Genomic DNA, 14,118 nt, shown 5'->3' with positions numbered 1-14,118 from the left:
TTGTAACAACTGGTTATTTCACACCGTCTGGTCTTGGCTTTTTTTTGTTTTAAATCTTCTCCAGCTTTGGCATCCTATCATCTGCACATTAGGGGTGTCTGATGACTGGCAGTGGAGAGGTGCCTTTCTCAAGTCAGCAGTTCACCCACTGACCCATGTAACTTTTATCTCATTTTCATGGAGTATGAGATTTTGTCAATAAGTCACCACTGATAACTAGCCATGTCTCTGCTGAACCTCCTGTTTTCTTCCTATACAATTAAATCTGGCTTCCTGGCCATCTACTCTGAAATTGCACCTTTTGAGGATTCTGTGACTGCTCCAGTGTAAACCTCATGGTGAAGTCCCTCTGGGATGTGGCTTACCAGCATCCTTTGCCTTCTCATCCGTAAGCCTCATCACTGTTTGCCTCCTGTGATACCTGAAGCTGTGGGTTTCTTATAACCTAGATTACTGCAAGGCTCAGATTCTATTGCTTTTTCCTCTCTTGAATTGAGGGGTGCATATGGCAACAGCAGAGACAGTAGAAGTGTCAACCAGAGGCTTGGCCTTCCCTAACGTGTTCAGTTTATTTTCCAGGTTTATGTTAACATTTTTCTGTTGAAGGTCCAACTTGCATCCTGGCCTCAACTGCTGTGACTGGTTAAGTTTGTCCAACTGGCTGCCGGATACTTCAGGCTCAGCATGTTCACAAGTCGCCTCCCAACTGTCCTTCCCTGTGCTTAAGTCAGAGACCTAGAATCTTTCTCCAGGCTTCTCGTTCTCTTCTACTGCATACTCTTCTGTCAGTAAAGTCTACCCCAATTCAAGTTGCTACCCCTGAGTTAATAGATTTACTAAGTGCCTGGCCTCAACTCTTGCCCTGTTCATGTGGCTTCTTTCCTTAAGGAAGGAGGCCATGTCTTCTCTGTGCCCAGACTTTTTGATGCCTCTATTTCTTTCTTACTCTAAAAGCCTCAAGTTCTTACATGTCCTGGCCTCTCTTCTCTTGAAGCTTCTTGTCCTCCTGATGTTCACTTATCCCCCTTATTGCCCTGTGACTTTTGCCTGGCATCCTCCTTTTCTTGGGGGCGATACCGGGGATTGAACTCAGGGGCACTTGAACACTGAGCCACATCCCCAACCCTATTTTGTATTTAGATATAGGGTCTCACTACTGAGTTGCTTAGCACCTTGGTTTTGCTGAGGCTGGCTTTGAACTTGATATCCTTCTGCCTTAGCCTCCCGAGCCACTGAGATTATAGGTGTGTGCCACCACACCTAGCCTGGCACCCTCCTTTTGATAATCTGGGAGCAGAGAGGCTTGTCCTCCATCTATTGCAGGCTTGTGTTGGGGATACACATCATATTCACAACTGCGCTTTCCTGCTCTGCACATGCATATCCCATTACCCTCACCTATGCTAATATTCCCCTTGAGATAGTTTATCATGAGGGCCTAAGCATGTGTTGTGTGTGTGTGTGTGTGTGTGTGTGTGTATGTTTGTTTGTGTGTACTGGGAATTGAATCAGAGGGTGATTTGCCACTGAGCTACATCCCCAGTCCTTTTTTTTTTTTTTTTTTTTTTTAATTTTGAGACTGTCTTGTTAATTTGCTGATGGTCTTACGAAATTGCTGAGGTTGGCCTCAAACTTGGATCCTCCTGCCTCAACCTCTTAAGTGGCTGGGATGTGTTACTCTTACTATTCCAAGGACTTTTAATGGTGCCTGAAAGTAGATATTTTGTAAATATCAATTGAAATCTTAACCCATTTAGACTTGTTATCATTTTAGTATTAAAAGTCTATTTTCCTGTATAATAAAAATGCTTTTGAGAAATTTCTGACTTGTTGGTTATATTCTATAATTTTTTACTTAAGGAATTTGATGTTCAGGAGCTTTTGAGGCATTCAACTGGGATTAAAGCTTTGACCTTAATAAGTCCAATTCTGTGCTGTTGATGGTATAGCACTCTTGAAGGAGAGAGCTTTGAGCCCTTGTGTCATTCTCTCTCCTACAGGCTACTTTATTGGCTGTTGTGTGGCCTAGGCAATAGATGGGGCCAAGTTTCTGAGTGTTTGTGCACATGTTACTGAGGGTGGTCAGGGCTTTTGATGACTCAGCCCCCTTGCTGAGGGATCTCTTGTTTCTGCCAGTGCTCCTTTCTCTCAGTGCTTGGTCACTTCCAGCAAATTGCTTGTGCTCCATAGGTGACTGATCTTACCTTGTTCTGACATCAGTCTTTTTTTTTTTTTTTCGAATTTTTTTTTAGTTGTTGATGGACTTTTATTTTATTTATTTTTTATTTTTATTTTTTAATTTGTTTTAATTAGTTACACATGACAGTACAATGACCTTGACACGTACATTTGAAGCAGCTGGGATATAATATCTCATTTTTCTGAGTATACAGGTTGCAGAATCACATTGGTTATGCATTCACATATAGACACACAGTAATAATAATGTCTATTTCATTCTACTATCTTTCCTATCTCCCCAAGCCCTCCCCTCCCATCACTTCTCTCTACCTAATCTAGGGTAACATTATTCCTTTTTTTTTCTCACATCTTCATACATGTATTTTGTATAACAGTGAGGGTCTCCTTCTACCATCCATGCAATACCCTTTCTCCCTCCCTTTCCCTCCCACCCCTCTTCCCTATGTAGAGGTAATCTTCCCATGCTCTTCCTCTCTTCCCCATTTTGAGTCACCCCCCTTATATCAGAGAAGATATTCTGCATTTGTTTTTTTTGGGGGGGATTGGCTAACTTCACTTAGCATAATCTGCTCTAATGCCATCCATTTCCCTGCAAATTCCATGATCTTATTATTTTTTAGTGCTGAGTAATATTCTACTGTGTATATATGCCACATTTTTTTATCCATTCATTCATTGAAGGGCACCTCCACAGTCTAGCATTGTGAATTGTGCTGCTATAAACATTGATGTGGCTGTGTCCCTGTAGTATGCTCTTTTTAGGTCTTTTGGGTATAGTCCAAGAAGAGGAATGGGTCAAATGGTGGTTCCATTCCTAACTTTCCAAGGAATCTCCATACTGCTTTCCAAATTGGCTACACCAATTTGCAGTCCCACCAGCAATGTATGAGTGTGCCTTTTTCCCCGAATCTTTGCCAGCACTTGTTGTTGTTTGTCTTCATCATGGCTGCCATTCTTACTGGAGTGAGATGGTATCTTAGTTTTAATTTGCATTTCTCTGATTGCTAGAGATGATGAGCATTTTTTCTTAGCAGTGCTAAGAATTGAACCAAGTGCCTCACACAAGCTAGTAGGCAAGCTCTCTACCACTGAGCCACAACCCCAGCTGCCCGACACTAGTCTTGATTTTTATTTGTCTACTTGCACATTGCTTCTACACATTTCAGTAGTTTCTTTACTTATTTAGTTAGGCCATTGAAAACTCTGTTAACACCCATGTCTTCCAATGAATTCCATATAAAATCAGTTTTCAGGTCAGGTTGTTTTGACTTTGGAATCAGTATACCCTTTATCAAAAATTTTCCTTCTGTTTATGAATTCCTGTAATTTTTTCTTTACCAGGTATTGCTCATAGATCCCTTTCTTTTTCTTTCAATTACTGTCTTTGGTTAGGCCTTTATTATCTCATGCCGTGTTATTACAGTCAGCTTCTAAGAGGTGTGGTCTCTGCTTTCTAGAATTGTAAATGATATAAAGTGAAAGTCTCACCTGATTCCCTATTCCTTTCTCCAAAAATCCAGTCATTTACTGACTAAGCCTTTTCTGATGTTGGTTTTGGGCTATTGTTTCATTGATGTGTCTCTTTGGTCCTTTTAGTTTTAAATCTAATATTTTTTTTTTTTTTTTTTTTTGCTGGGGAGAGGCTTTGAAACAGCAAGTAGCAGATTTACAAGAAGATTTGAAAAGAAAGGAAGCAAAATGGTCAAGCACACACGGTCGTCTCAGAAGCCAGATAGAAATGTTAGTCAAAGAGAACACGGATCTCCGGGAAGAGATAAAAGTGATGGAAAGATTCCGAATTGATGCCTGGAAGAAAGCAGAAGCAATTGAGAGCAGCCCTAAGGCCTACCAGTGTATGACTGCCACAAAAAACGATGAGTCTGTGGTAGGTTTTGGAGTCTAGCTGGTTTTGTGAGGTCAGAGGGTGATGGTAAATATTCAAGCATTCAAATTCATAAAGCAAAGTGGAATGGTAGATGCCAGGGACTGGGGGACAAGGAGTTAGTATTTAGTGGGTTAAAAATTATAGATTTATAAGATCACAAGGTTATAGAGATTGTTGGACAACTGATGTTATACAACAACAGTGTGAATGTACACTGAAGTGTACCTTTAACAATGGTTAAGATGATGAATTTTAGCTGGATGGACATGGTGCATGCCTGTAATACCAGCCACTTGGAGCCTGAGGCAGGAGGATCACAAGTTCAAGGCCAGCCTCAGCAACTTAGTAAGGCACATTCTCAAAATCAATAATTTAGCTCAGTGGTAAAACACCCTTTTGTTCAATTCCTAGTACAAAAACAAAAAATTCGTGGATTTTTAGGTTATGTGTATTTTACCATAATTAAAATTCTTTTGAGGGCTGGGGATGTAGCTTAGTTTGTAGAGCAGTTGCCTAGCAGTGCAAGGCCCTGGGTTCAGTCCTGTATGCTTTGCTATACAGTTACTTGACAAATTTATTTTATTTTATTTTATTTTATTTTATTTTATTTTATTGTACGGGAGATTTAACCAAAGGGTGCTTTACCATTGAGCTGCATTTCTAGCCCTTTTTGTTTTTTGAGACAGAGTCTCACTAAGTTGCTGAGGCTGGCCTAGAACTTGTAATCCTTCAGCCTCAGCCTGAAGTCGCTAGAATTACAAGTCACTAGAATTACAGGCAGTGCGCCCAGCTCAAATTTATTTATTTACTTATTTTAATTTTTTAAAAAATATTTTTTAGTTGTAGATGGGCATAATACCTTTATTTATGGGGTGCTGAGGATTGAACCCAGTGCCTCACATGTGCTAGGCGAGTGCTCTATCACTGAGCCATAACCCCAGACCTTCATATTTATTTTTATACTTCTTACAAAGGAGGAAGGAGGTATTCTACAATAGGTTAGATAACCTCAGTTTAAAAGATCCAAATGTATGTCAAGTTTTTGCAGTCACATACATAGGCTTCTTTCTTTCTTTCTTTTTTTTTTTTTAAAGAGAGAGAGAGAGAATTTTTTAATATTTATTTTTTTAGTTTTCGGCAGACACAACATCTTTGTTTGTATGTGGTGCTGAGGATCGAACCCGGGCCGCACGCATGCCAGGCGAGCGCTCTACCGCTTGAGCCACATCCCCAGCCCCATAGGCTTCTTTCTAATCAGGGTACTGGTCTTTCATTTATCTATGTGAATAACCAGGCTGTGGAAGGCATATGGGGGTACAGCAGTGAGCAAAACAGACAAAATTCCTTGCCTTCATGGAATTTATTCTAGTAGCAGCAGAAAGATTTTAAATAGAATAGATAAATAAATGTGTGGTATGAAATAGTGATGGGACTAAGGGGAAAAAAGCAAGACTGGAGGAGATAGCTGTTGGGGTGTGGAGCATGGGGTGCTACCATTTGGATAGGATAGCTGGATAGGATTCCTTACTAAAGAAGAATGGCTTGCAGGAGGAAGCAAGGACATGCTGCGAGGATAAAGCATTGGAACTGAGTGGGAGAGCTGCTGGGGACAGAACTGGAAGGAGATGGAACATGTTGGGTTCACTAGGCCCTAACAGGTTCATATGAGCACTTGGGCTTTTCTTGAGTGAGTTACAAGCCCCTGGGGGCTCAGGGTGGCCTGCCCCTTTATTTTAGTAAGCTTACACTGTCTGCTGCAGACTGAAGGAATAGATGGGAGGGCAAAATGGGCCTTGTCAGGAACACAGTTAGGGATTGTTTTGATGGTTGGTTAGCGGCACTGGAAGATCTGAAGTGGACTAGATTTGTTGATGAACTGGTACAGGGATGTGACAGCAAAAGAGGAGTTAAGAATCACTTCCCATCACTGTTTAGTTTGCTTTTGGCCTAATGGAGCCCAAAAGAAACCTGAAGAAAAGCAAGTATTTTCAGGGAATATGGCTACTAGGAGCTCAGATGTTGTCAAGGAAGTAGGAAATACTGTCTAGCCATTATGTGGAGATGCTGCTGTGGCATTTATACAGATGCTGTGGGTTGCCCTTGGGGTCTTCTGAATGTGTGCTGAAGCATTAGGCCAGGGGAGACCACTGGGGCTGTGAATGGATAGGGAAGAGCTAGCTCTGAAACAAGGGATGAAGAGAGTGAACAGCCTGACAGCAGGTAGAATGGAGGCCAGTGTGGTGTCCTGAGGCAAATGAAGAAAGTACCTTGAAGAGGAGAGTTCCTTACTATATAGGTTGTTGCTGCAGAGTAAGGACTGAGACCAGCCATCTGATTTACCAAATTGAGATAACTGCGGTGGGCAATAAATCTGTTGTCTTGGAGTAGTGAAGGTGAAAGCCTGACAAGAGAATGCAATACCGTTACAGACAAAGCCCAAGAGCTCTGTGGTGAGGTGTGTGGAGGCTAAAGAGAAGGATTTTTGTGTTTTTTAAGATAGGAAAATGAACAGATGAGGACAAATGTGTATGTTTATAGTATTGATTCAGTGGAGACGAAGATGCTGATACAGGAGAAAGTAGGGGAATGTCCAGAGTGGCATCTTGGGACAGATGAGGGGTAGGTCTGGGAATGAATGGAGGGTTGGTCCTGGCCAGGTATAGGCTGCTGTACCTGATGACAGGCTAATGCTGGTGGCAGCTGGTAGTAGGTCCCCTCTAAAGCTTTAACTTTCTCAGGGAAGCTGAAGCATGTTCATTAGCTGAGGAGGGGGGTGAAGGAGGAGTTGTAGGAGGTTGAAGAGGAAGGAGAAAGTGAAAAGTAATTGTCTGAGTGGAAAGCAGGAGGATTGTGGAGGTAGGGAGGCTGATTCAGGGCTTTACTGGGGCCTACCTGGGTTAGAGACTATAAGTGAAAAGACAATTTTTTTTTCCTTCAGTTTTTTGGGTGTAAGGTGGCAGAAAATTATATTTTAGCAAACACATGGTCACACAAGTGAAAGCCAAAATGAAAGAGGTATGTGGAAGTTGGCAAGACAAGAGTGACTACAGTGAACCATGAAGTTAAACTGTATTAGAAGGCATAAGGCTACAAGGTACTGAGGACATCACAAAAATATATGAGTTAATGAACTGTTAGGCTATGCATTGTCAGTGTCAGTTTTAGAGGAATGAGCTATAGAACCATAGATGGGTGGTAAGGAAGTGGCATTCTCCTTTACTCCACTAACACTTTATTATGGAACTGCACCAAAATAGAGAACAAATGAAGACTAATATGATTGTTAGTCAGCTTTCTGTCTCTGTTACAAAATACCTGAGATAAACAATTAAAAGGAAGAAAAGTTTATTTTAGCTCACAGCTTTATTCCATGGTCATTTGACCCCATTGTTTTGGGCCTGTGGTGAAGCCAGACATTATGGTGGGGAGTATGAGTTGAGCAGAGCTGCTTACCGAGTGGTAGCAGAGAAGTGAAAGGGTAGAAGGATGGGTCCCAGGTCCCAATATTCCCTTCATGGACCTACTTCCCCCAATAGGCCCCATCCTTAAGTAGTTTCCACAACCTCCCAGTATTTCTCTTATCTGGGGACCAGGCCTTCAATACATAAATTTTTTGGGGGGACATTTAAGATCTAAATCATAACATTAAACACCTGAAAACTCACTTAGAGTTAACCACCATGAGCACTTTGTTGTACTTTTGTATATGTTTTGCTAAGGTAATTTGAAGGTAATTGTAGTAATCAAGGCGTCTAATCCTTAAATATATTAGCATTTTATTAAATGGCATTGAGTTTTTAAAGGCTAATTAGTTGGTTGAATGCCCCACCTTGTGGATCTTTGTAAATGGAATGCTTTGAAATTCTGATTTTTGCACTTAGCTGGTAATTGTGGGTATTGATGATATTGATAATGTCAGATTCTAGGGTTTGCTCATTGGGATTTCTAGCTGAGGCAGGACAAAATATAGATTCAGGGAGTAAGGTCAAGACAGAGCAGGGAGGTCTCATCCTAGTGGTAGGAGCTCCAAGTTCAAGAGTGTGAATTCTCAGGGAGAGCTAGGTTTAGCCTTTGAGGGTATGACAGCTCCTGGAAGAGGCTGACTGATCATGAGGCCTGTGCTCACCTCACTAATTATGCTCTCTGATGTGATATTTTGAAGAATGAATATATATAAAAGGAATATATGTGTATAGTTCATTCCTAGATGACAGGTAGGTCACTTCAGCCTACTGTGATAATAAAAAAATAAAAACAAGAATAAACAGACTTATAGTGTTCTTATCACTAACTTGAGTTTTGCTAGTTTCACTCAGTTTACTGATGTATAGACTAACACTCCTTTTATATTCAATTATCTCTAATACTTTAGAACCCATCTATTCGATTTCAAAAGAGCCACATTTCTTCAGGAACCCAGGTAGAAAAATGTAAGAAAAATTATCTGCCAACACGAGGTAAGAGGATGCATGGTTTTTTAATAAAATATTTCAGAATTTAAAGAATGGAGAATTTATAACCACTTTAAGAAATAAAACATTATAGATATAATTGAAACCCCTGTACATCATCTACAGGTAGTAATTCCTGATAATATTCTGTACCTGTACATCATCTACAGGTAGTAATTCCTGATAATATTCTGTACTTTTCTTTTTATTATTTTGCTACATTGTGTTCATAAATTGATATAGCATATTTTATATTCTGCAATTTGCTTTTTTTCCTCTTAGTATTTTAAGATTTAAGTACATTGATACTTAAAAACTCTGGGTGACTGATTTTAAGAGCTCTACAGATCCCACTGCGTATTTCCACAGTGTCCCTGTTGCTGAGCATTTAGGTTCCCCCAGGTTTGCAGAATGATATACAGGGCTACAGAGTGGGTCCTGTTGATATGGCTTTTCCAGGGTATGTATCAGGAGGAGGATGCTGGGTCATGTTAAGAGTGTGTGCACTTATTTTTATAATGTATGGGTTACATGATTTACTGTGCTGGCGATGACCTAAAAAGCTTAGGCTGCTGCCACTTGAACATACTGGTCAAGCCAAATTCTCTTTATTCTTGAATGCCTCTTTTATCTGTACCCCACACCAGTCTCTTAACAGTCCTTGTTGATTGTCTTTAGAATACCATGGGTCTGTTATTTGAGGCCTTGTTTCTTCCTCTGCACTGTGTATCCTCTGAAAACAGATATTGTCATTGTCTTTGTTGGTCACTGAAGCCATAAGTACTTGTATAAATATTGGAATTCATATAATGGTAAACTCCTACAAATCAGTAGAGAAAAATACTAAGATTTCCTTAGTTAAAGGATAAAGGACAATAGTTCACAAAAGGATACAAATTAAAGAAATGTTTGACTGTATTTGTAAGTTTTAACATTAAAAAAAATTTTTTAATTGTAGATGGACATATTGCCTTTGTTTATTTTTATGTGATGCTGAGGATCGAACCCAGTGCCTCACATATGCCACTGAGCTACAGCCCCAGCCTCTGTTTTAACATTTTAAATTTTGAAACTAACCCTTCAATTTTATCCTAGCAGGGAATCCATCTCAAAGATCCAAGTCTGTACCTGTTCGTGATTTAGGCAGCTCGGATAAAGGACAAGTAAATCTTTTTTTAATTTTTGTATATTCAAATAGATTACTCATGCTTGATATTGATGTTAAGTTTCTAAACTAGTATAAGGGAGGCTTTTATTTAACATTGTATATTTAGCACCAAGTACTAGTCCTAGAACCCTATAATGGTAGAAATCTGTCTTTTGGAAATAAGTGTATATTTAAGCTGCTTGAAATGTCTTGTCTTACAGGCTGCCTTGCCCAGGGAGCCACTTGAACTGGTAAACTTCCCAGATTCTGAATATAAAAAGAAGGAAGAAAAAGAAGAAATTCAGGGAGAAATCAATCATCCTGATGGAAAGGTTAAAAAAAAGATACTGAATGATTTAAAAAATAAACATTGGCTAAAATAGAGTGGAATGCTTAGATTATAAAATATGGTCATGTGTTGCATAATAATGTGAACATTAGAATGTACTTATATAAATCTAGATGGTCATATATGTATAGGACCTCCAGGGGCATATAATTTTAGGGCTGTGATGAACAGAACATTTACTCAAGATTAAATGAAGCACAAGAGAAAATGATGCAATCAAAAGATGCATTAAGCAGATTTATGAGGCTGTTCTTGGTGGAACATGCACATTGCTCACAGTAAATTTATAAGTAGGAGATATATGCTAAAATAACAGTAAAAAATGTAGAGAAAGTATATAAATTGGTAAAATAGTTTAATTAAAATAGTAAAATATCAAGTATTACATATTTTCCATAATCATATGTTTAATTTTCTGTACAACCATCAGTGCAGGTTTGTTTACACCAGCATCATCACTAACTTGTAATGCCATTGCACTGTTACCACCTCTACATTGCTAGGTGATAGGATTTTCCTGTTGCATTATCATTATGGGAGAACACTGTCCTATGTGTCACCCATCATTGATGGGAATGTTATCATGTGGTACTTGACTGTAGTTGATTTTTTTTTTGCCCCCTCAATACTGGGAGTTGGACTCAGGGCCTCTATGCATGCTAGACGAGTGCTGCTGAACCGCTGAGTTATAGTTAGCCATTTAAAAAAAAAAATTTATTTTGAGACTGGGTTTCACTAAGTTGCTAGGCTGGTCTTGACCTTGTGATATTCCTGCCTCAGTCTCCTAGGTAGCTGGGATTAGTGGTTTAACTTCAGGACTGTAGGGGCTTAAACATTTGGACTGTAAAAAATGCTCAGTGTGTCATATGCATTTAGTTGCCATTTCTAGTTTAGTGATATAGCAAAAGAAGGGAATACACAGTCCCTTTTATAACCTGTGCCAGAGCTAAGCCTTTGTAGTTCATTCTAGCCCTCATCTTTTGCAGCCTTTCTTATGTTGGTCCTGACACAGGGGCCTCTCTCTTCATTCTAGCCTACATAGTTTGAGTCTTGTGCTTAGGAAAGTTGACTGGATATACCCAGCTGGGTATGCTCATTGAATGAGGAAATGAAAAAGGGTTATAAACAAGGTCTACATATTGTAGAGAGGTGTGAGGGCTTTTTCCCCCCTTTTAGTTTTATGCAAAACCTGCTTTTTCAGATAATCAAATCTGATACATTTGAATTGAAATTATAAGACCAAAGTTTAGTCAGTGTTCAGCTTGAACAAGAGGACAACAAAGAATACAGTCAAAAGATTTTGATTTTCCAGAAAGTAACAAATCATTGATATAAGGAAAGGTTTCCTATTTTATTAGAGAATTCCAGCTAATAAATGGAAAAGGAATAAACAAATTGAAAAATCACCAGTTTGAAACCTCTAATGAAATAATGGATCTTCTTTACTTTTTAAAAAAAAATTTATTTTTTAGTTTTAAGTGGACGCAGTATCTTTATTTTTCATTTATGTGGTGATGAGGATTGAACCCAGTGCCTCATGCATGCTAGGCGAGCACTCTACCACTGAGCCACAACCCCAGCCCCAAATCTTTATACTTTTCAGACAATGTTTTACTTTTTATTATGAAAGATTTCAAAGCAGGCGCTTAGAATTTGGCATATTATGGTTATGTGGTCTCAGGAGGAAATCTTACCTACAGATAATCTTGTGTTCTTTTAGGTCGAAAAGGTTTATAAGAATGGGTGCCGACTTATACTATTTCCCAATGGGACTCGGAAAGAAGTAAGCGCTGATGGCAAGAGTGTTACTGTCAATTTCTTTAATGGTGATGTGAAGCAGGTCATGCCAGATGAAAGAGTGGTATGTTTTCCCAGGGATGTTTTCTTTAAGCTCAACCATTTGAACCATCTTGGGAGAAAGGGCTTCCTGACCTTATGTCTTTACAGATCTACTACTATGCTGCTGCCCAGACAACTCACACTACATACCCAGAAGGACTTGAGGTCTTACATTTTTCAAGTGGACAAATAGGTACAAACTTGCTCTATCCTCTATTAAATTCTTCCCTTTCTTTAAAAATAAAATAAAAGATTCACGGTAACCTTTTTAAAACAGAAAAACATTTCCCAGATGGAAGAAAAGAAATCACATTTCCTGACCAGACTATTAAAAACTTATTTGCTGATGGACAAGAAGAAAGCATCTTCCCAGATGGTACAGTTGTCAGAGTACAACGGTATGGCATCTGTTAAATTTGTTTCCAGATTCTGTTTACATGGTTCAACTTTTATTACCATAGGATTTTAAAAAATCTAAAACATTTACTTATGTCATTCAAAATTTCAGTGAGATCAGAGAACAAAGTTAAAGACTTAGAGAAAAACACAGTGTTAGCATTTTGAAGTTAAAAATAGTGAGAAATAAATCCATGCATGGTGGCACCCTTCTGTATCCCAGCAGTTCGGGAGACTGAGGCAAGAGGTTTGGGAGTTCAAAGCCAACCTGGCTCAAAATAAGAAAAAGGCTGGGGATGTGGCTTAGTGGTTAAGTGTCCTTTGGTTCAGTCCCTGATACCAAAAAAACAAAACCCAAGAAATAGTGTGAGGTAACATGTTGTCAAGTTTAGAGTTGAGTCTACACAATATTTCAGGAAAGGGGAATGACAAGTAATTGTTTAAAAGTAAGTTTTTGTGCTGGGAACCATGGCACACACCTGTAATCCCAGTGACTTGGGAGGCTGAAACGGGAGGGAGGATCGTGAGTTCAAAGCCAGCCTCAGCAAAAATGAGGTGCTAAGCAACTTGGAGAGATGCTATCTCTAAATAAAATACAAAATAGGGCTGGGGTTGTTGCTCCAGTAGTAGAGCACTTGCCTAGCACGTGTGGGTTCAATTCTCCGCACTGCAATATAAGTAAATAAAGGTCCACCAACAACTAAAAAAAAAATTTAAAAAAATTAAGAAGTGAAAAATGAATTTAAAAAAAAAGTAAGTTAAAATTTGAAAACATTGAAATGAGACACAAAGAAGGCAGGCAGTACCCGGTAAAATTTTAAGAATCACAAACTAAACTATGGCAGCAGTATGTAAATTCAACCCTCTTTTCTCTCTTGCTTGTGTTCTGAATTTCTGCACCTCTTAAGTCTGTTTAAGTGGCCTCTCTGATGCAGTTCTTTTAAGTTCTTTAAAAATCACAACCTCATCTGTAATCACAGCGGCTGGGGAGGCCTGAGACAGGAGGATCACAAGTTCAAAGCCAGACTCAGCAAAAGCGAGGCATTAAGCAACTTAGTGAGACCCTGTCTCTAAATACAATAGGGCTGGGGATGTGGCTCAGTGGGCAAGTGCCCCTGAGTTCAGTCCCTGGTTACCTCCCCCCCTCACCCCATGAGTGTCACCTTTCTCAAAGATAATGTTTCATGGCCTTGCCTGCCCAAATCCATAATAGTTTATTATCCTCACCATTTTAATTGCGACCATAATGAAACTACCAAATCCTGTTTTCTGTTTTTCTCCCTTTCTTAGAGATTGAAAGTACCTATTATCTTAAATGTTAGTTATATTTAACTAACTGAATTCTATGATATAAACTTGGCAAAAAACAAGGTAAAAACACTTAATAACTGGGGCTATACAGTGGTAGACTGCTTGCTTGCCTTGTGTATATGAGGCTCTGAGTATAAATACCCCTGTATTTACAAAATTAAAAAAATAATCATTCATTTAGATAACATAGAGACTTCTTATGGTCATTTAGGCCCTTACCCTGATTGGAAACTTCATCTGGTATTCAAGTAAATAAGTAGCAGTCTGTTTTAAAATTAGAGGAAAAACATATATATTATACTTCAAGTGCTATCAGAAAATTAAGATTTTTTTTCTTACATTTGAAATTTTGTGTAATAAAATGTAGAGAATATGATACAAAAAAATTTATATACCTGTTTATCCAAGTACTAACTCACAACCAGTCTTTTTCCATTTTTTCACAGACAAATCCCAGGATTATTTTGGCATTTCTAATTTATAGCAGTGGTTCTCAAAATTTAGTGTACATTAAAATCAACTGGATTGTTCAGGGTTA

General features: G+C 38.9%; 1 protein-coding gene across 1 annotated transcript in view; it reads left to right on the top strand.

Annotated features, from left to right (window-relative positions):
- The window catches only part of Cpap (centrosome assembly and centriole elongation protein), a 51,854-nt gene that overhangs the window by 36,305 nt on the left and 1,431 nt on the right, over positions 1-14,118 (top strand). The window contains exons 10-16 of the mRNA XM_026394927.2: positions 3,845-4,087; positions 8,460-8,544; positions 9,634-9,701; positions 9,907-10,017; positions 11,755-11,895; positions 11,982-12,066; positions 12,151-12,271. Coding sequence (XP_026250712.1) covers positions 3,845-4,087; positions 8,460-8,544; positions 9,634-9,701; positions 9,907-10,017; positions 11,755-11,895; positions 11,982-12,066; positions 12,151-12,271 — 854 coding nt within the window. The remainder of the gene's footprint in view (positions 1-3,844; positions 4,088-8,459; positions 8,545-9,633; positions 9,702-9,906; positions 10,018-11,754; positions 11,896-11,981; positions 12,067-12,150; positions 12,272-14,118) is intronic.

This window comes from Urocitellus parryii, chromosome 2, assembly GCF_045843805.1.
Source record: "Urocitellus parryii isolate mUroPar1 chromosome 2, mUroPar1.hap1, whole genome shotgun sequence".
NCBI classification, from domain to species: Eukaryota; Metazoa; Chordata; class Mammalia; order Rodentia; family Sciuridae; genus Urocitellus; species Urocitellus parryii.
Note: the sequence above shows the minus strand (reverse complement) of the source record. Positions and strands in the feature narration are given on the sequence as shown.